General features: G+C 54.1%; 3 protein-coding genes across 3 annotated transcripts; all 3 read right to left on the reverse strand.

Annotated features, from left to right (window-relative positions):
- Positions 1 to 40: 40 nt before the first annotated feature.
- On the reverse strand, positions 41 to 6,156 carry COCSUDRAFT_56745 (hypothetical protein; the record flags this gene model as incomplete). Its single annotated transcript, XM_005646017.1, has 13 exons — positions 41 to 398; positions 812 to 1,017; positions 1,696 to 1,858; positions 2,142 to 2,230; positions 2,524 to 2,744; positions 2,998 to 3,140; positions 3,420 to 3,553; positions 3,761 to 3,864; positions 4,004 to 4,124; positions 4,323 to 4,472; positions 4,807 to 4,934; positions 5,216 to 5,438; positions 6,094 to 6,156. 13 exons carry the CDS (start codon positions 6,154 to 6,156, stop codon positions 41 to 43), a joined length of 2,103 nt encoding a protein of 700 aa, XP_005646074.1.
- Positions 6,157 to 6,487: 331 nt separating this feature from the next.
- Positions 6,488 to 13,718, reverse strand: COCSUDRAFT_66934 (hypothetical protein; the record flags this gene model as incomplete). Its single annotated transcript, XM_005646018.1, has 17 exons — positions 6,488 to 7,338; positions 7,627 to 7,722; positions 7,952 to 8,127; positions 8,401 to 9,142; positions 9,301 to 9,438; positions 9,673 to 9,882; positions 10,043 to 10,282; positions 10,479 to 10,631; positions 10,920 to 11,147; positions 11,542 to 11,939; positions 12,123 to 12,306; positions 12,461 to 12,532; positions 12,681 to 12,784; positions 12,894 to 12,957; positions 13,150 to 13,199; positions 13,418 to 13,575; positions 13,699 to 13,718. The coding sequence occupies 17 exons, from the start codon at positions 13,716 to 13,718 to the stop codon at positions 7,129 to 7,131; spliced, it is 3,243 nt and encodes a 1,080-aa protein (XP_005646075.1). The 3' UTR covers positions 6,488 to 7,128.
- Positions 13,719 to 13,755: 37 nt separating this feature from the next.
- Positions 13,756 to 22,331, reverse strand: COCSUDRAFT_56747 (hypothetical protein; the record flags this gene model as incomplete). Its single annotated transcript, XM_005646019.1, has 25 exons — positions 13,756 to 13,894; positions 14,081 to 14,177; positions 14,349 to 14,469; positions 14,643 to 14,747; positions 14,973 to 15,050; positions 15,197 to 15,289; positions 15,432 to 15,527; positions 15,722 to 15,844; positions 16,067 to 16,220; positions 16,562 to 16,758; positions 17,127 to 17,291; positions 17,605 to 17,739; positions 18,149 to 18,339; positions 18,558 to 18,648; positions 18,949 to 19,038; positions 19,226 to 19,309; positions 19,456 to 19,526; positions 19,746 to 19,920; positions 20,101 to 20,164; positions 20,343 to 20,427; positions 20,550 to 20,733; positions 20,960 to 21,109; positions 21,325 to 21,503; positions 21,694 to 21,874; positions 22,218 to 22,331. The coding sequence occupies 25 exons, from the start codon at positions 22,329 to 22,331 to the stop codon at positions 13,756 to 13,758; spliced, it is 3,162 nt and encodes a 1,053-aa protein (XP_005646076.1).
- Positions 22,332 to 22,869: the final 538 nt, after the last annotated feature.

The raw sequence follows: 22,869 nt of genomic DNA on the forward strand, positions 1-22,869 counted from the left end.
TGGACCCTTTCCACAGCTCTGGAGATCGCATGCTGGGCGATCAGGTCAGCGTTCCAGCGCTGTCCTGAAAGCTCAGCAGGCTGGCGGCAGGCAACGCCCCCGCAGCCCCGCTACCCGATTCTGCGCTGCCCAGCTGCAGATTTGGGGCAGCTGCCGCGGTAATGTCACCGCCGGCAGCTGTCTGGAAGCTGGACACCCCGGGAGAAGCTGCCGAGACGCCGACGACGTTGGTGACGTTGACTAAGTAAATGGGGGCCGCGTAGTTGGCCTGGCTGCGCGCGCAGCCGGCGTCGGTGGCAAAGGAGTTGTTGCGGAAGGTGATGCCGTTGACATTGAAGACTTGGATGGGAGTGTTGGCGACCTCGTAATTCGCCTGGCGCGTGTTGCTGTCCTCCGCGCTGCATGCATGCATGACAAGCGCATCGATCAGTGAGATGCTGACTGAAAGCCTTGAGACACCGCATTGCTGGGGAGCTGCAGAAGCCTGCTTTGACGTGCATGCCGCATCAGAGACACAGTCTCAAGCTGCATGCATAATATGCAGGCCCAGAGTCAGGCTTCTGAGCTGCAGACACCTACTTAGCAACCTTCTCAAGCTTCAAATCCTTGAATTGTAAGAACATAGGACAGGAGGTACAGTCAAGCATGTACTGCTTCCAGCATGACTATCGTGTCCATGCTCCACATGCGCTTGGTGACATGCCCCCAGAGCATGCATGTAAAGGACATTGCAACAGAGGTGACACTGTTCCATGGGCTGCTCTGCATGTCAGAGCCTGTAACATGCAGGGCATGACTAACTTGCACCCACCTGCACATGATGTTGCGGAAGCGATTGTTGGAAACTGTGACGGTGGCTGCGCTTGTGATGAAGAGCGCGCCGACCTGCGGCCCCGTAATGTTGTTGTTGAGGATCTGCACGTTGACGTGGTCATTGTACAGGATAGGGTGGTCCGGCGTTGTGGCGGCCCACAGCGTGATCCCCTGCGCCTCGTTGTTTATGACGTTGTTGCTCACCTGCCAAGCAGCAGAATCACTTGAGCGTTATGATGATCTGCACATTCGGTACTCTCTGGACCTCTGGACCCTGAGATCCAGATGAACCTTACTGCAGTAGTCATTCTAAAACCCGCAATAGATAATTATATTTGGGCCAAAAAGGGTGGATAAGTAAGACCCTTTCTCCCAAAATATAAAACCTATGAAAATTTTGAGACCAGATTCGGAAAGCTCTGGACAAGCCCAATCCAATGGAGCATGACCCTGGTTTATTTGAAGTCAGGAAGACCCCTAAAAGTTGCTTTGAGAAATCTCCCGCCGCCGAGGGTGCGGGTTTTAGATTTATCACTACAGTATGTCTGTTAGTCACATGAAGTACAGAGATGCTAAGACAAGCCTGGCTCTGTACATGTCTTCACTGGCAGTGAGCAACTCATCTTATCTTATAAACAGGATCAGGAAGGCCATAGGCAGCTTCAGCTCGTGGAGAAAAGGAGTCATCACTTGAATTTGATCAGTCTCTTGCTCAGTCACATGCAGGTGTTTTGGCCTTGCTGCAAAGGTTGGGATGCTTTGCAATGCTTTCTCCTTGAATATGCACATCCACCTCGTTGGAAGGAGAGCCTTCGCAGGAGCAAGTGGCAGCAAAGGTATTGTTTTTCCTTTTCAAAATACAAAGAGGAGTGAGAGGCTCACCACAGTGTCGCGAATGAAGCCGCCCTCTCGTGCGCCAAAGCTGGGGGTGAGCTCAATGCCGTGGTAAGCCACATGCTCGACGGTGTTATAGCTGATGTTTCCGGTGCTCGCGCGCAGCGCAAAACCCCTCCCCCGGCAGTTGCTGATGTAGTTGTACAGCAGGCTAAGCAGACACACAACACGTGAGCTGCCGAACGAGATCTTAGAGAGAGACTACAACATTCCAGCCTCTAAGGCTGCCTGGATTTCCCAATTGGTGTAGCATGCAAGAAACCATCTGAGTAAATGTGCAGAAAGGTAATTGGTGGTGCTTGTGTGCAGGACGCTATGCATGGAACTGTGCGAGATTTCCCAAGCAGGGCATGGCATTGCATGGGTGTGCATAGAGTTGCGGTCGTGATCATGCAGTAACTATTGGGCTCAGCTGCGTAATAGGAGGTGCACACCTGTATTTGTTGCCGCTGCGCGAGGGGACGGTGACAAAGCTGTTGAAGGGCATGCCGTTGAAGCCTGAGGGCCAGGACGTCAGCTTCGCCTGGGCACATCGCACAGAGACAGGCAATCAGCCTGCTGCTTACCAATGCATGAGCACTTCTATCACACGGACGATGCCTACAAAGTTCGTGGTGCAACCAGCAACACCAAGGCTTTGACTGACAAATGAAGCAACAAACTCCACCATTCATTGACTGAAGTTGCGACCTCCTCTGCTTGCGTGCATGTCAGGAACAAATTCACAGTTTGAAAGGGGCGGGCCCACTGACAGGCAGGTTGGCCTTGCATGCTTGCCTTGTAGTAGGTATAGCCCTCAAAAGTGCCTCCAAAGACTTGGTCCTGTGTGGTGGCCGGCACGGGCGCAGTGGTGGCAGTCATGGTCGACACAGTGGCGCTGCCCAGGAGCCTGCCTGCCGGATTGTACACGTTGATGGAGTCGCCGGTGTTGAGCTCATCTTTGTTGATGACGTTAGAGCCCAGGGTGAGTGTGCTCTGGCTCTGCTGCGAGGCTGCCACTGTGTACATGCGCCCGTGGATTGCTATAGCATCGTCACCTGCAGGTTCCGCATCATCAGAAGTTTGAAATGCAGAGTTTTGAATTGCCAGGAAGCAGATTGTTGTTCCGCTTGACTGCAATTGCTCAGCTTGGCAGTAAAGAGCAAGAATCAGCTTCACCATGCAGACTGCCCTTGCATGCCCCCATCTGGGTGTCACACAGTACTGAATCAGGCTGCTCCAATATATGCTACCACAACAAAGTGGAAGAGCTCGAGGTCAGGCCGATTTGCTGCAACCCAAAAAATTGACCATAGTCTGTGCAGTCAAGGAACTTGCCAGCGCCCACGAAGCGGCAGTAGGTGATGGAGGGCCCGGCCTTGGCGGAGGTGCTGTGGTAGCCGTCGTGGATGGATGACATCAGCGCTCCCGCCGTGGGGGTCAGGTTCACGCGCCTGAGCAGCCACAGACACACCCTCAATATGCACTCCCGAATCTTGCAATGCCAGATCTTGTGTTGCCTGGCATGCATGAGCAGGTAAATCTCTGGAGAGCACGAACAGTGACAGCCTACAAGAGCTTGTGTGGCTCAAGCAAGCTGTGCAGCCTTGCTTTCGTGCCTCAGGGGACTCTAATGAATTTTGAGTCCTCAGTGTGCCTGCCTGAAGGGGATTTATGGGTTCTTAAGGAAACCTGGCTTACAAGCTAGGGGATTTAGGAGGGAGATGGCTCACAGGAGGGTGTTGCTGCCCTTGGGTGTGCCATCGTAGAACCCAAATCCAGCCGCCATGAACAGATTGAAGTCCATGAGCACAACGTTGATGCAGCTGTACATTGCTACTCCTGTGTTGTCAGTCGGCTGCGTGATCTGCCCATGCACAGACACTTTGCCCTCTGAGAAACCACCGTTCACCACATTGACTATCTGGAGGCCAAAATTCTATTTTTCTTCCTCTTGGGAATGTGACCCTCTCTGACTGCAACCAAGGTGTGCTTGATGCAGAGGCGTTCCCTTTGGGGCTACCTGAGCATGCACCCAGCGTGCACAAGATCACAGATTTGTCGAAATGCTCACCACGACTGTGTTGTTGACGTTGATAAGGCCCGGGTCTTGGCGCAGATACATGGAGTAGGTGTCATAGCTCAGCTGCCGCACAGTCCTGAAGTCCACCACAAAATCTGCACACAACACCCTCCACTTGACTACGTACAATCATTGAATGGGGCATGCATTTGTTGCCTTTTGTGGAACAGCATCGATGCAAGTGCACCAGAGAGAGAGAAAAATGACAAGGTCCAAAGGAGATTTGGGACAGACTTGTGCCATCGCGGTATGGTGGCAGCACGAGCCCGTTCTCATACACCACGCCCCCGCCGGCGTAGCTTGTGCTGTACCGGGTGATTATGCGCTGCCAGGCCGGCAGGAAGTCCGGCTGAATCTGCACACAAGCCAGCACGCCAGTTGATCTGATGCTAAGCAGAACTTTGTTGGGTCTGATGCAAACTAGGAGAATTCCATAATCTGACGACTGCAGCATAGACAGTCACTTCTGCTCAACCACTCGCACCCAGCTCAACTGGAGGGTTAAGACATTCAAGAGAGGCAGTAATGGTTAATAATGGGGCTGGTTGCAAACCTTGATGGTGTAGTTCAGGTTGTCAGAGCCGATTGCCAGAATGGTGCCCTGGCCAAAGGGCCACTGGTCTTGCACGTAGGTCATGTTGGCTGGCCCGGTCAGAGTCACCCCGTTGCAGCTGTCCAGCACAATGCCCCCAATCCCGGCGTCCTGTGCACACCCACACACCTGCCTTAGCCCCAGTAAGTCCCATATTCTCTTCAGTCCGCCCAATCTAGACGAGCACCTACAGTCGGGCCTGCCCAAATGTGAAATGAGCTGCAAAAAAAGGTGCTAGGGAGCTCGAAACAACAGCAAATTCACAGATAGATGAAGATAGAAACTAGGAATTGCTTAAGCAAGTGCCTACGTGCGGACCGCTCTAATTGCAAGTTTTTATGGGCGCACGTTGAAAAAAGCTTCCGGAAAGGCTGGCATGCTGGGCAACAGCAAAATATGTGTCCAGAACCTCATATGCGTCAATGAGATCGATTGATGGCCGCACCGTGAAGGACAGGGAGCTCCCTGAGATGTCGATCTTGAAGGGTGCAGTGCGGCCAGAGCACAGCAGATATACGTGGGCATCAGTTGAGAAGGGCAGGACGCTGTAGCTGCCACTCTGCAGCTGCACTCCTGCCAAGTGGCATGCAAATGAGAAATTCAGCCTAAAGTCAGTTTATCAGCCACATCTCTCTATTTCTGTAAACTAGACATGGTCCATCAGTAGGCACTCGCTTGATCAAGTACATTTTTCTGTACTTCCTGTAAAGTTGCTGCTGTTTTGAGCTCCAGCAGTCTGCAGCTCAATTTTTCTTTGGGCCAGATCCTGGTGCCCCATTCATGGCGAGCAGCTCCTGAACAATGGGCAGACTGATGAAGGTGCATGGTGTGCAAGACAAGGCAGAAGAGCTTACCGGTGACTGCTGAGTTCTTGTGCCCAGCTGTAAGGAAGTCCGTGAAGTCCTTGCCATCCAGGACGGTGCCATTGGGGTTGTAAGTGAGGGTGCCTGATGCCGCCGCGACCAAGCTCACAGCACTCTGAGTGGTCTGCAGGAGGACGGATTTTGTGCTGTCCTTCACTGTGAGCAGTGTCAGGGCTGCTTCTATGCTTGCAGGCGACCCTTCAGCCACCACATCCTGCAGCAAACAGCTGTTGGTCAGTGATCACCTTCGCAATTTTATTCAAGGGGCCACAGGAAAGGCAAGTGCACGTGTTATCGTTACGAAATAGAGTCCCTACTATGAGCACTGATGTTGACATCGTGGTGTGTCAAAATGTTCGACCACTCACTTTAACGAGTCAAGAGTGAGTTGCTTGTCCTTAAGATGGCATTTTAGGTATTTTGCAAGGAGTTAATCACACAACGGGCACCGTTAGTATGTTCTTTCAACCGGCATCCCAAGCAGGCTCTAGTGCAGCCAAAGTGTCTCAGAACCCCCCAGCAACAAGTCTAAAGAAGAAGACTTCTCAATTTGCATAGTATGGTATGGCACACACATGGAAAAGCTGTGCTGCGAGAGTATCTTGACCGTAGACTCAGAAAGACGAGTCACACTGCTGCAAGCTGCAAGAGCTTGAGAAGGCCTTCAAACCTTGTGCAGGAGGGATAGTAAGACCAAAACATTGTGGAATAAGAGAAAGCTTTCAGCGTGCGCGGCTGTACGTCTCTGTCTTCCGACATCTTATAGCATACTTACGGACTCAGCACAAGACGGATATGCCACTAAACAGTTGCTTTCTTGAATACTACCAGCACCCAGGAATATTGTCTGAGAAGCGTGGGAAGCAAACCTGGGACTCGGCTCCAGAGATCAGAAAAGAGCCGAGTAGCACGATGGTCATGAGGGTGGCCATGACCCGCAAACTGAAGTAGGACTCTTTCCCAGTCTTAGCACTGTCAGGCAAATTGGACTTCCTTACGCGAAAGGGTATTGGCGAACAGCGTCTGAGCGCCCGGCGCCGCGAGGTAGTAAACACTGGTCAGCTGTCGTACTCTTCTTTGAAAGATTTCTTGTCGTACACATATCGCCAAAAGAGGCGGCTGTGGCACCCATGCATGCTAATGCTAACAATTGGCAGCCAATTGGGAAGCACGTCATCCAAGGTACGGCGCACTGACATTAGAGAATTGGTCCCAGTAAGAATCCCTGTATGACTTTCAGAAGATTCTGGCTCATCCCAGCATGATATATTACCAATTTACATCTCGAGAATATATTCATTGAATCAGCAATTGGAATATATTGCAACATGTGTTGCAATATGGATCATCCGGATGTATTGCATCAGACTCTGTTCGGAACTAGTGCTCTGATGCCATATAGCATGGCCATAGTGTGACAGTGGTGTCTAGGATTGTTGCAGGATCGATCCTGGAAGGATATCCTGCAAGCGGCACACTCACTAGCTGGCACCGCACTGCAGTTGCGCACTCCAATCATATGAGTGGATCCAAGAATTCTAGCCTGTAAGAGCAGGAAACAGACCAGCCCTAATAAGCAGGTACCTAATAGCTGCCTGTGCGCTAGCTGCGCTGTGCCAGGACTCAAGAACTGATGTGCTACTTTATTTCAGACACGCCTAGCTGACCTGCTCTAAACCTACCTACCAAATAATTGTTCCCTGGTTCTGACCCGCCACCCTCCTGAACGTCTGCCTGCTGATCACTGTCACGACACTCTGTCGGCACAAACCACTGAGCAGCAATCTGCTCGACAGCTATCAGGCGCCCTAACATGCTCCAGCTCTATCCAATACAGAGCCCAGAATCTGCCTAGAGGACCTGGAACGCTCCAGCTCTGTCCAAAATACAGCCCAGAAAACTTCCTAGAGGACCTGGAACAGCCCGGTGCAGACGCCGGTCTCGTAGATCTCAAACTCGCTGAGCAGGCCGTCCATCGCGCGCTTGAGCCCTGCCGCATGTGCGCCGGCCACCCCGAGACCGGCCGCCACGTCATCGACGCTGACTGGACGCTTCTGGCCGCGCATCCACGCCAGCAGCTGCTCCTGATCCACGCTGACTCCCTGCTGCGTGCCCTGCACCGCACATGGCATTGCTTCTCATAATCTTCACAATTTGGCAATTTCAACGGTCAAAAGAGTTACAGACAAGTGAATGCCTGGTGGGCTGCTTTTCCCATTCTATGTCACGGCTTGCAAAGTTGCTTCACGGCACGACTGAATGACATGCCAGTCACAGGTATAAGACAAGGGTAATAGAAATCTCTGGCAGAAGAGTGCGGGAAGGTGAGGAAGTGTTCCTGCCGGGGTCCTGTGCACAAGGGGTGTGGATGTTGAGTTCAAGAGATGGTCTGGGCTGCTCACCGGCTTCTCGTGGCCGGAGGGTGTCTCGGGCTCCTCCATGCTGGCGTCAGTCTGCAGCATCGGCCTCTGCTGCTTGCTCGCCGGGGTCTCAGAAACCTGCACATCACATGCTTTTCCCACTTCAGGCACGTGGGTCCCAACCGAGCCATTGGCAGCCAGCTGAAATAAGGCAGTGGAAACCTGATCGCTCTTGCTCTTATTGCCATGGAGCAAGCAGGTATTGGTGATGTGGCAAGCCTGAGGTGATGTGGCAAGTAACGATGATCACAACAGACAGAGTTTGGCAAATTTACTTTGTGTGGGGACGTAAGAGCTCATTAATTACCTGGTCATTGGAGGGCCACAAGGAGGGGTCCCAGCTGACGCGCTTGCTGCCCAGTCCGGTTGCCCCCTTGATAGCCGACTTCTGCAGCGATGCCGGCGCGGATGCTGGCCCGGCGCCGCCCAGAGATCTGCGGCGCACTGGCGTCCCCGTCCCATTCTCCTCCGCTGAGTCACCTGCTGCTTCAGTACACAGCCGAGAGTTGATTGCCTTTGGTCTGTATCTTTCTCTGGCAGCCCAATGATTACACAGCAATGCAATTAATGCAATGATCTGCACAGCTGCTTGTGCTGTCAGGTGAATAATCAGGAATCGTTGCTGCACCTTCACAGATACCAATACTGATATAATATGGAAAGAAAGTCCAACACATACATGGTGGCATGCAAACCCGATACTTATGTGTTGTACATGCAAATATATCCCTGGTATATTAAGCTCTGAAGAAAAACCTGCAGCTGCGGCCGCCGCGCTGCGCAGCCCCTGCAGCTCGGCGGCGAGTGCGCTCAGCTGGGCCTCGAGCGCGGTGCGCGCGTCGGCCGCCTCGGCCAGCTCAGACTGCAGCCGCGCCTTCTCGGCAGCCGCCACCTCCGCCGCGCGCGCGGCTTCCGCCCTGCTTTCCTCCTCGATCCCGGCCAGCCTGCGCTTCTCCCTCAGCTGCTCCAGCTCGGATGCCAGCTTCTCCTTCTCAGCCTCCGCAGCGGCTTGCGCGGCAACCGCGCGCTGTTTCTCGGCCTCGGCCTCCGCCAGGCGCGCTCGCTCTCGCGCCAGCTCAGCGGCTGCCTGCTGCGTGGCTTCCTCCCGCAGCTGCGCGGCAGCTGCCTTGTCGGCGACTGCGGAGGCCTGCATCCCCTGGATTTCCTTCCTCGCAGCATCCATGTCTTTCTGAGCAGCCTTGGCGGCCTCCAGAGCCCTGGCAAGCTCCTGCTTCTCGGCCAAGGCCTCCTCCAGCCGGCAGTTGATCTGCGCAACGGCAGCATCGCTCTCTGCTGCGCTGCTCGCTGGTGTCTCGGCTTCCGCCAGCTTCTTTTCCAGTGCGACCTTCTCCGTTGCCAGCTCCCGCTGGGCGCTCAGCAGCTGTTCCTTCTCGGACTTCCAGGCATTTGGCGCAGCCGCCGATGCCCGAGCCTCTTCCAATGCTGCTGCACTCTCCGCTCGCTGCTTCTCCAAACGCTGGCTCCATTCCTCTGCCGCCTGTGGCATTTTGGTGTATTCTCAGTCCAATGGTTTAGAAGTGACACAGCAGGATCCCATCCCTCAGCATGTCTGCAGGGCCTCCCAAGAGCAGCGTTCAAACAGTAATTATAAGGAGTTCCGCGGATGTTGCAGGGCAGGGAGGAAAAGTCTCGCGCCTTTTGGCGGCCGAGGTCCCTGGCCTTGCGCATGGAATCCATCAGGCGGCCGTTCACGCGCTCAGCCACCGCCGCCTCTATGCGCTCCTCGATTGCCGCTTCCGCCTGCCGGCGTGCATCCGCAACCGCGCTTGCCACCTGCGGCCAGCACACCACCATGGTGAGTTGCCCGATCTGGCTAAAAGGAATTTTGTGAACAACCTATGCAGCAGCATTCTGTAAAGCGATACAAAATGCCATCAAGTTGAGCAACTCCTAACATCCCAGTGACACCTATTTAAAAGCGAAGCACAACACAGCATCATGCGTATGGATTGGCTCGGTCAGAGGCGAGCATTGTTGCACTCTTTTCCAGTCACAATGGCCACTCACCCGGTCCTCCTGCGCCTTGTGCGCGCGGCCGAGGTCGGCCTGCAGCTGCTTGCACGTCTCGCGCAGCTTATCCACGGCCGCCGCGGCGTTGGCCGGCGGTTCCGGCGCTAAGCTGCGTTCCCTCTGCTGCTGCTGCACCGGCGCGTCCTCGTCATCGCTGTCGCTCAGCAGCGCCCTCCCGCGCAGCCGCTTGCCCTGCGACCCCAGCGCCTGTGCAAGAACCTTTGCACTTGTTAACCTACGTCCTAATTAAATAACCTACAGTATAGTACATTATTATATACTACAAGCTACTAATCAAGGCCTAAATACTAGGAAGGGCGGTGATTTTGTCTACGTCAAGTTCCAGGCCAGGGTTGAGATGACTGACCGGGCTGCCGGCCCCGTCCGAGCCGTCCTCGAGCGCCGTAGTCGCCGCCGGCGACGCGCGCGGCCGCTTCGTCGGCGTGGCGGCCTCGGCCGGTGCGTCGCTGTCGGCCGCCGCAGCGCCGGCGTCCCGGGCGCTGGAGATGCGCTTGGCAGCGGATTTCTCGCGGGCGGCAAGCGCCGCGCGGCGCGCGGCTTTGCGCGCCAGCTTTCCCAGCTTGCCCTTCTTCGCCTCTCGCTCATCCTGCTCACATGTGCACATCTGACTGCTCTCAGTCGCTCTAAGTGGCAGTCATTGTGTCTTTGCAAGACACAGAGAGTAAGGCAATGCTGATGCTATCAACAGGACCTTGATCTTGAAGGAGCAGGCATGTCACGTTCTTCCTGTTGGCATGCAGTGCCGGCACCTTGCTTGGGTTTCAGGAATAAAGTCAGCTCACCTTGCCGCCATCAGCCGCCTTCTTGCGCTTCAGGGGCGTGCTGACCCTGGCCTCCTCCTCCGGGGCTTCTTCATCCTCTGGCGCTGCCTCCATGCTGTCATCCACAGCGCTCGCCGACAGCACGTCCGCATTCTCCTTGTCGCTCCCTGCAGCCTGCATGCGTGATGCCCAATCTTTTCACCCATGCTCCATCACATCACGGACACACACATCACGGATCATGATCTTCAGGACACATTATACACGCATGTCCCACAGCACCTTGCAGTTCTTCCCCCGCTCGACTGTCCTACTGCTTCCAATACCTCCTTGCAAACAATCATGTGCAAGAGGGTCTTTAAAAGAGAGCTGGGCTCAGCAATAGTAATCTCAACGGCTTTCATTGTTGCCTTGAAATGGATGGCCAAAGGAATTAAAATTGCAAAAGATCTTAAGGCGCACCTTGGCGGGCTTGCTGGTGGGGGCGTCCTCGTCAGCAGCGCGGCAGAAGGTGCAGACGAACTCCTGCCCCGGCGGCAGGGCCTTGGCGCGCTTCTTGCCCAGCACGCATTTGACGTGCTGCCAGGTCTTGCAGGTGTCGCACTCGATCATGTCGCGGCCGTCGTCGGCCGTCACTCCGCAGGTGCACTTCACCACCCACCCCTCGCTGATGTCCGAGTTCGTCAGCACCTGCTCCAAAACACAGCTCTTTAGCACGCCCAATACTGGGGAGATGCTTGCCGATGTGATGGCGATAGGATATGGCCTGCCCACATCAACATCAAGAAATGGAAATGGGGCAGGGGAGCTCAGAACACTAGAATTTGGACGAGTCGATGACAGAGACTCAGATTTGTGTTAAAACCTAAACAAAATCCATGTGCGGACCATCACTAGTTGGTGTCAGCAAAATCATCGGGCAATTGTTTCACAGCAGTGAAGGTGGCCAGGAGATCACATGCAACTGGCTGCGTGTCAGGACAAGCAAGCAAAAGATTTTGCGCTTGAGCTGGGGGCATGCATGCATGCAGGTGACCATGCACCGTCCACATGTGGCAGCTTTACTTCGGTTAAAAAGAACCACCTTGGCTACATCGTCCGAGCCGCTGTCTGCCGCACCAGCCTGCTTGGCAGGGCCTTGGCTACGGCCTTTTGGCTGCCTTGAGGCCCTACGGCCCCTGCGCTGTTTGGCCGGCGGCTCCTCCTCTCCAGAGGACGCCTTGCTGCATGCAGCTTCCTTTGCCGGCAATGCCGCCTCCGGCTCTGACTCAGACGCTTCACAGCTGGCTGACTCTAAAGCCTCCGCCTGCTTGCTGCCTGACTTGGTTGCGGCCTCGCCGATCACCTCGCAGTCGGAGTCATCGCCGTCGGACGCAGCCTCCTCGGACGATGAGTCATCCGCTGCGGCGCCTGCCGCCTTGCGCCCGCGCTTCGGCTGCTCGATTGCAGATGCACCCTCGCTGTCGCTCCCTGGCAGCTCATCTGTGCCCGCCAGCATTACCTGTCAGGGTCTCACGAATGCCCACAAACAAGCATCCCTGCTGCTTTGACGCTGCAGGCAGTCTTCCTGTGCTGAGACACTCAAGAGCAAGTCGTGCCACATGGTCATGGTTTTGCAGGCAGTCATCTCCGCATGACGTGTCAGTGGCTTGTCACAACACCTACCAACAGACAGCTTGGGGTTGTCACCTGGCTCTGACTCTGAGGAGGTCTCTCCGGCGCTGGCAAACTCCTGGCGCGCTGCCTTGCTCCGGCCTGCACGCGCAGCCTTGGCACGCGGCTCTGTCTTCGCCTCTGGGTCCGCCTGCGGCTCTGCCTTGGCTGCAACCTCCCTCTTCACCTCGCCCTCCTGCCAGGGCACCAGGGGGATATTACGGGGAAAAAATATCCTGTCCCTCACCAAATGCAGCATGGGGCAAAAGGGAAATGTAAGATGGCTGAAGGGTGCAAAGGGCAAAAAGTTCAAGTCAGGGCCACTTAGTGGAGCCAGTGCAGAGGGTCACCTTGATCGGAGGCAGCTCAATGCTCTCCCAGCAGGCGCACTTTGCTAGCCGCTCCTCGTCCTCTGCTGTCAGCTGCATGCATGCGCACGTGCCATCAGCGCGCCACACATTCATAAGAGAAGCATCTCACATCTGCACTGCTGTGCGGCCTTGCTTGATGGCTCTCATGACATAACATTGGAAAACAGAAGGCCAGAACCATTCGGGAGGATGTCCGCACCTGCATGGCAGTGTTGGTGGCCTCCTGCTTGCTGCTCTCAGCAGAGCTCTTGGAGTACCTCTTCCTGGTGACGCTCTTGCGCCGCTCCTTCCTATGCTTGGTCTCTGCAGGCACAGACACGAGATTTGGCTACTTTCATAATGGACTGGCACGGGCAATGTTTTGTTGGTTGCAGTGACGTCCATTTCAGGGATAAAATGAGGCATTACTGACCTTCCAGCATGCCAGCAGCGTCCGAGTCAACCCTCGGTGTCACATTCCCAATCTCTTGCAGGACCTGCGGGCATTGGCAAGAATGTGGCCTTGATAATGAAAGAACTTCCATTGGACATTGGCAGAGGTCAGCCTCATGGTCTCTGTTCTGTTCAAATTCTGTGTGCTTTGAGTGAATGTGAGTCCGGCGAGCATTGAGCGTCTGTGCTCGCAGCAAGAAAGCAGGAAGAGAAAGAATCGTCGAAAGGACACTAACCAGGGGCTGCGGGACTGAGGGAAGGGCAGCCGGTGTGCTTGCCGGGGGACCTGCAAATATAACCAGAAGATCACTTAATATAGCCATGCAAAAGAACACCATGCCACCTGGGATAGCCATGCGGGCCTGGAAGTCCTCTGGCCGCCAGCAAGGCAGAACGGCAACACTCTCAGGAAGCATATTGGGTAGCCATGCCGTGCAATTAGACACATGGGTATGTGCCTTTTCATATTGACATGTCCAGTGCAAAGGAGAGGCCGATTTGTACCGGGCAGGGGCAGAGGCAGCGCTTCGGTGTCCTGCAGGCGAACAGCAGCCTGACTGATGGCGTCGAGCACAAGAGGAGCAAGCTTCTTGTTGAGCAGAATGCCGACGCGCTCGTCCCCATCCGCTGTCTGCACTCTCGCCACCTCCAGGTGCTGCTTCCTGCATGATGACTCAGCTTTGTGATGTCAGAAAGGAGCCATTCTCACCCAATCCTGGGCAATCAACCTCAACAATGGACAGCCTTCAATTTGGATGAAGAAAACATTATCGCATTGAGTGCACTGGCTGCTCTGCTGCCCCATGCTGTCATGCCGAAATTTACACAGTGTTAAGGAGCTATCAGCCAGAAAGGGGAATGTGGGCGGTTGCTTGCCTGGCTCGGGGGTTCTCAAGCTTGAGCCTCTTGAAGAGCTTCAGAGTGGGCTGCAGGGCAGGCATGATCGCGCCAGTGATCAGGTAGAGGTCAGTGAAACGCTTCCTGCACGCAAGCACACACAGAACAATCATGGGGTGGTGCATTGAACTTCAGGTGGCGATGGGTTCTGTTCATCTGCAAATAGATCAGGCCGCCAGCCACTTCAAGCAGGCAGGCAAGTTATGTGGCTGCGTCCACTTCGTGCAGTTTGGGGACATCTCCAGCTCAAGTGGGAATCGAGACACTCACTTGCCGGGGTCCTTGCGGTATTCCTCCTGCCACTTCTTCTCCATCCAGTCAGACTCCTGCCTGTCTGCCTTGACCCGCTTGTACTTCCCAGCGAACTCTGCAAAGCAACCAGCCAGCTCAACCCCTTACTGTCATGCTGATTTCCAACACCCAGGCCCAGGGCCACATGCAATCTCAGCCATCACACAGACTTCACATCGTTGTTTGCTGAAGCGCTGATGACATACAAAAAGCAAGCATCGGTGTCAGGCAGGTCTTTGAGGCGCACCCTGGTAGGCCATGTTCCCTGCTGAGAAGCCGGCATTGGGCCTGATGATGCACATGTATGTGCCCTTCTTGCCTCTGTCGGCCTTTGTGACCCGCCGCCCGTCCTTGTTGCACTCCATCGCCTGCATGCAATTTTCTTCAGCAAGCATCTTCCTTTCCTGTTCCACCAAATTGGAGGCAAAAAACCATGATGACCCCATCACATGCACTAAGAAGACCTGACATGTGCTCAATAATATCAGGCAGAAGGCCATTCTGTGATCGGTGGAAGCAGGTACATGGTCTAAAAGCACACCAGCACATACTGCTCGTTGCCCGTCCCTCCATGGGTCATGACGTAGAAGCCGCTCCTGCTCTGCTCATTCTCTGCCAGCTCGGCCTTCAGCACCTCCAGAGCTTTCTGATACACACACACCAAAATTGGTCAAATCTGTACATGCATAACCTCAGTACCGGTCTGTTTGAAGGCCGCAGTAGAGACACGCTAAATGGCTTGGAGCAGCCTGGCATTTGCTATGCATGAGCAATGATACCGAGGTGCTGCTGCATGTCATTGCTACAAGATGGTCTTGACTGTGTGTGGAAGGGCAAAGCTGTCACAGCGCAGGCATGATAGCAAGCTGACCTCGTATATCATGCCCCTGTCCATCTTGTACTCAAACAGTGAGGTGCTGTGTCCAGCCTGCTGGTTTTGCAGAAGCACCTGCAAAAGAAGTGCGCAAGCTTTATTCCCATCTAACCAATGCAAGGTGGTTCTCTCCCCAGCATAAATACCATCTAATTTCTCATGGCGTGAGGGAAATCCTCCATGTTGAGAACAAACGTCCATCAAGTAGGACAGGTTCGCACCGAGTCGTTGACATACTTGATGGCCCCGGACAAGTGCCTGATGCCTGGGGGGGCAAAGTCTCCCTCCCGCTTGGCCTGGCGAATGTGCTTCTCCTGCACCAGTCAAAACCACGGAAATTGAAGGCAAGCCTTCAACAACCAGTTTCACCAATGCCCCCAACATCAACCTGTGTGTCAAATTGATGGCATCAGCTTCTCAACCCACAAAGTGGATTGGGGCAGACTGATTGCAAACCTGCAGGGCGGTGAAGTAGTCGAAGATCTTGCGCTGGAACTCGATCCTCACGCCCAGCAGCCGGTTCATCAGCTTGTTGAAGCTGGCAGTGGGCACCTGCGCACAGCACGAGACATCATTCTTCTGGGTTGTATGCATACTCTCACTGTTCTGAGCAGGTTGACAGGTTGCAAACTTGACTCAGTGGTGATTGAATGCATCCGGACCTGAAGTCACTACATTTTCAGCAATAGTCAGGTTTCCATGTATTGCTCTAGCTAAGAATTTAATATTGAGGATGGGAGCTGTACTTTTTCAGAATCAGGCAGATTGGCATTGGCAGTCCTGTACTCTGTCTCCCTGCCCAGGAACTTGTAATCCGTGGTGATCACATCAACCTCCTTCAGCAGCTTGCATGCCACGGGGATGAACTCCTGCAGACACCCTCACAACTACCTCAGGGGAAGCGTGAAGAACCAGTAATTGAAGCCTTGCTCAAATTGTGAACCGCAGTTTTTTGTGAACTTCACATTATTGCTAGAAGTATTGGCGCGCTCTATGATGTGGCAAGATGTGTGAAGCACTTTGACGAATCAAGGTTGGCACTCGAAGAAAAAATAATGAATGTCTAAATCATTTCAATCCAGGATGCACACCGCGAAGATGCGCTGTCTCTCGGCCTCTTGCTGCTCTGGCGCCAGGTGGCGCGTCTGCTCCTCCATCCATGCTGGCACTGCATACCCCGGGGCCATGGCGGTCGACCGCCTGAGGAAGATCTTGTACATCTCTGCGAGCGCCGCCTGCCCGTACCTGCACAGAAAAATAAAAATAGTACGGCATGAGCATGCATATTATATTGTAAATGAGCATGCATGAGCCCTGCTCTGAAAGTTGGATCCGTTTGTCCAGTCTGGTGACTACACTCACGGGATATCCTGTCTACACAGAACGCATTCAGATAGTCACATTGCATCGATGTTAGCTGGATTTGCATTCCCGCTAATCTAAGTCTCATTCAATGCCAGATGCTGCTTACCATCCCCGGCCCAGCGTGAGATCAGTAACCCTGGAATGGGTTTGTGCAAGACCAACAACATCATCCACATAACTCGGTAGGTAGTTCAGCCGACTGGTCGGTGGGCACAACGCACTTGTCGTCGACGTTGAATGAGGCGAGGGCGTCCTGGCAGGCGGCGTGGCGGTCGCCGTGTGTGAGCGCCCCCAGCAGCTCCAGCCGCTTGGCCACCGCGCCCGCAAATCGGTGCTCCCCCGCAACGTCGGTAAATAGGATCACGTAGCGCGGCGGCTGCAGCTGGTTGCTGCGGTGCGTGCGCCCCAGCTGCTGCACCTGTGATCAGCAGTCGCCCCCAGCGTCACTGGTTGCAGGCAATGGTTCTGAGCTCCATGCAGCCCCAAGAGAACTGAAGAGAAGCGTGACAGCTTCAATTATGGGCTCAGGAGTGTCATCCCACTTGGGGACTGGTGCTCCTGGGGCCATGGTGCGCATGAGCCAAGAGCCCATCCGCAGATGACAGCATTGAGCATGCAATAATAAAATTTTTCAGACTCCAGGCAGATGCGCTGAGAGAGTACGGTGTGCTTGACATGTCCAATGTCAACAGCAAAGATGCACCCTCAGCAGCGGCAAGGCACGTTTATCGAAGGTGCCTGCTATGATGCCTGCAGAGAGTGTCCAAGGGGAGGGAATATACGCACCGTTTTGTCGGCGGACCAGGCGAGCTCGGCGGTGATGTGGACACGGACGCGCTGGTTGGCCACGCTGCGGTCCGCCTGCAGCGAAATTCCTGTCGAGGCCGCGTCACTGATGATCGCCACCAGCTTCTCGCCGCGCTGGAACCTGTTCTTCTCCGCGATGTTCACCTGTGTTGGGCAATCGTGGCATGTCATGCAAAAACTCAATACTGTGATGCATGGGCCTAATGCACGCCCAGACTCCCCAGTCTGATGGAATGTAGCAGGTCTATTTTCATTTCTTCTTGATCATATTGCTCCATGTCTGGCAATCTGCCAGATCCCATTCAAAACCATGGACGCAAAGACATTCCTGGTTCGGTGTCGGGGACAATTGCCCATCAGTGCGGACACCAAGAGTGGCTGTGTGGTACCGATGCCACTGTATCATATCACTGCGCACACAAGGGGCGAGGAGCGGGTGGCGGCTAGAAGAGTGCACCTCGTTGAGGGGCATGTCGTGGGCGCGGGCCTTGTAGTGGAAGGTGCCGGCGTCGGGGTCGCGCACCATTCGCTTGCGCCGCCCCGTCAGCTCTGCGACCTTATCCGGACCCCCCAGCCGGTCAATGAGGTCATCCTGCGCCAGAAAATTACTAATTTTTCACAAAGTAGTTCTGCAGTGTGGAGGTGTCAATCTCTTGCAAAGACACTTTGCCCATGAGGTCACCTGTCAAGGTCATCCTGCGCGAGACACCAGAATCCTATCGCACAGTTTTCTGTGATTGACTTGCAGGTGTCATTCTCATGCAAAGACACTGCTTATGAGACCACCTCTCAGAGTCATCCTCTTGTCTGAACGGTGTCATCCCCATGCAAAGGCAAAGTGCTCAATAAGTGGCATCACACTGATCATGTATATCCCGAGGGCACTGATCAAGCGTGGAGAAGTGCCCTGCTCTTTGAGACCGCATGTTTGCATGCATGCACTGGCTGGTGCACCGTCATGACGAGCCTTTTATGGGTGATGAAAGAAAGGGGTTGCGTACCAGGGGGTTGGTGGGCAGGTTGAGGCTGTTGGCGCTGTTGAGAAGCTGCTGGTAGTCGGGCGACGCCCTGCAGTGCTCCTCGATGATGGTGGTCATGATGAGGCCCGCCGGGTCAGCAAAGGAGTCGAAGGCAAAGTTCTCGTCGTTTGCAGCCCCTGCTTCGCGCACCATCGCCTCCGTGCGGGCCTCCCCTGAGCGCCATTGTCAATCTCTTGATGCTCATGCAATAACAAGCCTGGCTTGGTCAATGTACAGACTTGGCCTGGGCAATGAAAGCACAGAGCAAGCCCTTCTGCAACTTAGTGCCTGGCCCTGCAAATTAACTGCAGGGCCAGGCACCTAATAGGCCTCAACAAAGGCGCCACCATATATGCTTTCTCATTTTTGGCTGGATTGAAGAAGTGGATACCTGTGCTCTGCAGCCCGATGACGATGCAGTGCCCCTCAGCCAGCATCTTCTTTGCAAAGGCCTCGATGTCATCAATCTTGCATGCAGTCAGCTGCAACCGCACACCAACACCTCACTTTGCATGAAGCATGGTTCATTACGTGCAAGTGTATATCACCTAGACACAGCAGGAGGCAGTATCTGCCTGGTAAGCAAGAACCTGCAGTGATTATGAACCTCAGATTTAAGGGAATGATGTTGAAGAAAGCTCATTTTGCTTGAAGCATGATTCAATATGTAGTAGTTTGTATCTCCATTGCAGATCAACAACGCGCAGGATCTGCTGTTTATGCCCGTAAGCAGCAACACTGGCATATGCGCTGAAGTTTTAAAAGGATTCAGGAAAGCTCACTAGTTGGCGGAAGAATCGCAGGTGTCCGCCCCACATCTTGGACATCCCCTTCTTCCTGTCCTCTGAGTACTTGTCCACGGCTTTCCAGATCTGCAATATGACATGAACAACAGGCAGCGTCAGAATTTCCAGTCTAGGATGCTGACACTTTTGAGCCTCAACTTGATGCAGTCTGCAATAACATGGAGACAATCAGCAGGCATGGATGGCTGCAGAGGAGGTTCCTTTGATGTATTCTGGTCTGGTGGGGCTGTGTGGGGCAAGATTGGGACCATACCTGGAGCCACAAGGCACAGGAACGGTTGTACAGCTCCTTGTATTCTGGGCTGACCTCAATGGGAAGCTGCTCGTATGTCACTCCCTGGACACCATTCAAGACCTTTAGCTTTTCTCCCTGCACCTTGCTTTTTGCTATGATCCTACTTTGCAGACCGTTGGATCAGATGGCAGGAGAAGGCAGGGTATCCATGGGCTGCCTGCAGAGCAGAACAAAGCAGAGACATTCACCTCGTAGCTGAGCGTGCGCGCCAGGAAGAAGCCGGCCTGTTTGAGCTCCATGGCCACCAGCTCCATCACACCTGTGCACACATGCTTCATCAATCACCGCAGCCACCAGCATGTATGAATGGGGAGAAGAATGCTGTCACTGACCCAGGCATGCGCTGTTGCCTGTCTCCCCAGCTAACTGTATCTCTGTTTTCAAGCGCTCTTCAGGGCTCCAGGACGCTTTCTGAGGATGGATATAAGGTCAGCAATGGGGTTGCGGATATGATAGAAAGGAAAGGATGGGAGCTTACTGATGCCCTGCTGCTGCAGCAGGTCGATGAACTCGTCCTTGCTGACAAAGGAAGTGCCTGGGCCCCACAGCCCCAGCCGCTGCATGTACCCCAGGTTGGACGCCTCCGTGGCGCCGGTGGCTGACACATACAGCACGCGAGCGTTTGGCAGCCGCCGCTGCAGCTCAATCACCGCCTGCATGCATGCAGAAATGTTTTCCAGTCAGCATACTCTGCACTGAGATACAATAGGTCCCAGCACTTCAAAAACATGTGTTGCAGAAAAGTGCCTGCTCTTTGCAAAATCTCTCGTTGACAGGGCAGAGAAGATGTAAGGTGGCTGCAGATAGGTGGCCATGGACGATGAGCATCGCACCCTGGAGGTTTTGCTCTCCATCTGCGCTCCACGTTCGCCATACTTTGCAGTGCAGTTCTTGGCCCTGCGCAGCGCGCATGACATCATTGATCTAACAAAGTGAAACACCGGAATCTGCTGACACATTTGCACAATGACGATCTTCAGTCGCATGTCATTTGCCATTGTGACCTTTGCTCATCATTGTCCCTTCATGCATGGAGGGACAAAGAATCACTGAAAGAAGACACAGGGCCACTCACTTGTGGCACTCATCAAAGACCAGTGCGCCGTCAAAAGCTTCACCGCCGCACCACTCCACGATCTGTGCCAGCCGAGACTGAGGTCCTGCAGCAAGGATCAACTCTTCTTTTAGTGTCGTTTAAAGTAATTTCTGCCCACAAATGACATAAAGCAGCAAGCTCTGGAGAGCAGTTGAAGGGACATGAAGATAGGGGTGGGACCCCCACCAAACTCCATCTCTCCACACACTGCCTCCACATACTCCTTCTTGACATGGATGTCGGCTCCAGCAAGCTCAGGATTGCTGAACTTCAGTGGATCCGACTTCTGCATCGTCTTCACCGAGCTGAATTTGGTGGACTGTGAGATGAGCAGGTTGTATGTGCTGAACAGCACCCCCTTGTCCAGCCCCTGCATGCACAGTGAACACAATTGGATCCTCCTTGCCGCCTCCTTTGAACCATTATTGCCGTAGGCATGTAATACCACTGAGGTCCTTTCTATGCAGTTTCTCTGCTCAGAAACTGTCAGCAGTCCAACTTCATTGCTGGCTGATGCGCAAGTCAAGGCTGATCTCAGCTGGCTGCGGGACATCAACTGCACGACGGATTTGGAGCGCGGAACAGAAGGTAATTACCTTGACTTCCTCCAGCTTCAGGCCGGCCCGCAGCTTGCCGATCTTGCGCAAGTCATGGATGCGGATGGGGTCGTACTTGTACGCGCCAATGTCCCTGAAGTCCCGTGTGGCATCCACTGCCAGATCGGCTGAAGCAGAGAACCACATTGCCTGCAGAGGTGCAAATGAAAGGCTGGTTTTGAGCAGAATTTCCACACTTGATGCCAGCATTAATCTCCTACACAACCCATCGCCAACGCCACATGCAAGGCGATCGCACTCTGTCAATGCTGCAGCAAGCACCCCAGCAGGGCTTGCTAGTTCACCGGCAAGTTTGGTGATGCATGTGCAAGCAGTATGGGGTGGCTTGATCAGCTGTAGCGCACCCGCTCATTGCCCCTCTTGCGCAGGATATTTTCAGTGACGAGGGCGGCGATCTGGCGGCCCTTGCCAACGCCCGGCCCGTCGCCAAGATAGAAGCCGGCTCGCTGGCCGTTGGGCAGGAAGGTCTCATGGCGCGCACATGCCAGGTGGACCGCTTGCACCTGCAGTGCTGAGATGCCATCTGCATGCACATGCCACAAAAGCTCATTAAAGCCCATTGCCACTCGCTCTATTTTGCTTGGATTGCCCCCAAGGTCCAACACCTTGCACAAAAGAAGGGTGTCTGTCCTGATCTGGCAGGCGCTGAATTGGTGGACATAAGAACAACATCAAATTCAGAGTGATTTCAAGAGCCAAGAGGGGGCACTCACTCAGCAGGATTTCCTTCGGGAGGCCCAAGCTGTACTGCAGCACAGGTGTCTGCACAGAAGACAGCGCAGCTGCCTCTGACACTTTGTCAGGGTGGGGCTTCAGCTTGATGCCAAGCCTCTTCTCCAGGCCTTCAGATGTCACCGGAGCGAAGTAGACATGGTCCAGACCGTCGCCAATATCCTGGACACATAGGAGATAATACAGGTGAAGGGAGCAAGATGCCAATCAGTGAAACGTTGGACACACAAGGGACACTCGCGATGCATGCAGACCACCCACCAGACAACAATTGCTGATCACCCCTACAACTTAATCGGTGACTTCAGTGTGAAAAAGAACAGCGTCGGTCTGTACCGCTTACCAGGTCGTCGTATTCCTTTTGAACGTCTTCCTGTGGAGATGGCTTGGGGACAGTACTTGCTGGCTTGGGCTGCTTTGCAGGATGGTAGCGAGGCGCCACTTTATGTTTGTGTTGCGATTGGGCGCGGAACGACACTGGACCTGGGACAGCATTGCTGAGCACCTGACCAGCATGGGCGGGCTGTGTGTGCCGGATACCCAATTTTTCCTCTAGCATCATGCGCTTCTGCTGCTCTACAAGCAACTGAAATTTTTTGAGGGCAAGCGATGCATCCATCGCTGTATTGTTATTCATTGAAGGTAGCATCTTTCCCTATGCCATCTTCACTTCAATCACTATGCCCCTGATATATTGCCCATCAATCCCCCAATACAGGTACATCCACGGGATACGATTGTCATGCACATGTCAATTATTCCTCCCCAGAGATTTTTTCTGGAAGTCTGTCGCGTCCGTTGTTGATTTATTACTGTTTGAAAGGGTTTCGCCTCGTGGGGCCGATACGCACGTTTGTTCACCCCTGACCGCCGACCACTTTGGGGAGTTACAGTATCGAGGAAATGTTCAAACTGCCTGCTCACTCCCCCTCTTCTCTTTCTCTTTTCGGTCGCCTTCTTTCACCTCTTTCAGATCACCTGCAGGGACGTGATCTGGCATAGGGATCGGATGGGGAGCGCCGCAATGAAGATAGATCGGAGAGAGCTGCGTTACTTTTGAGGTTTCCTTTTTGCCCAACCATGACTGCTGTAAGACACCAAAGTGGCGCTCAAGCTCGCTCCTACCAGAAAGCAATAGTCACACACAGTGGATGTTG

This window comes from Coccomyxa subellipsoidea (assembly GCF_000258705.1).
Source record: "Coccomyxa subellipsoidea C-169, whole genome shotgun sequence".
NCBI lineage: Eukaryota > Viridiplantae > Chlorophyta > Trebouxiophyceae > Coccomyxaceae > Coccomyxa > Coccomyxa subellipsoidea.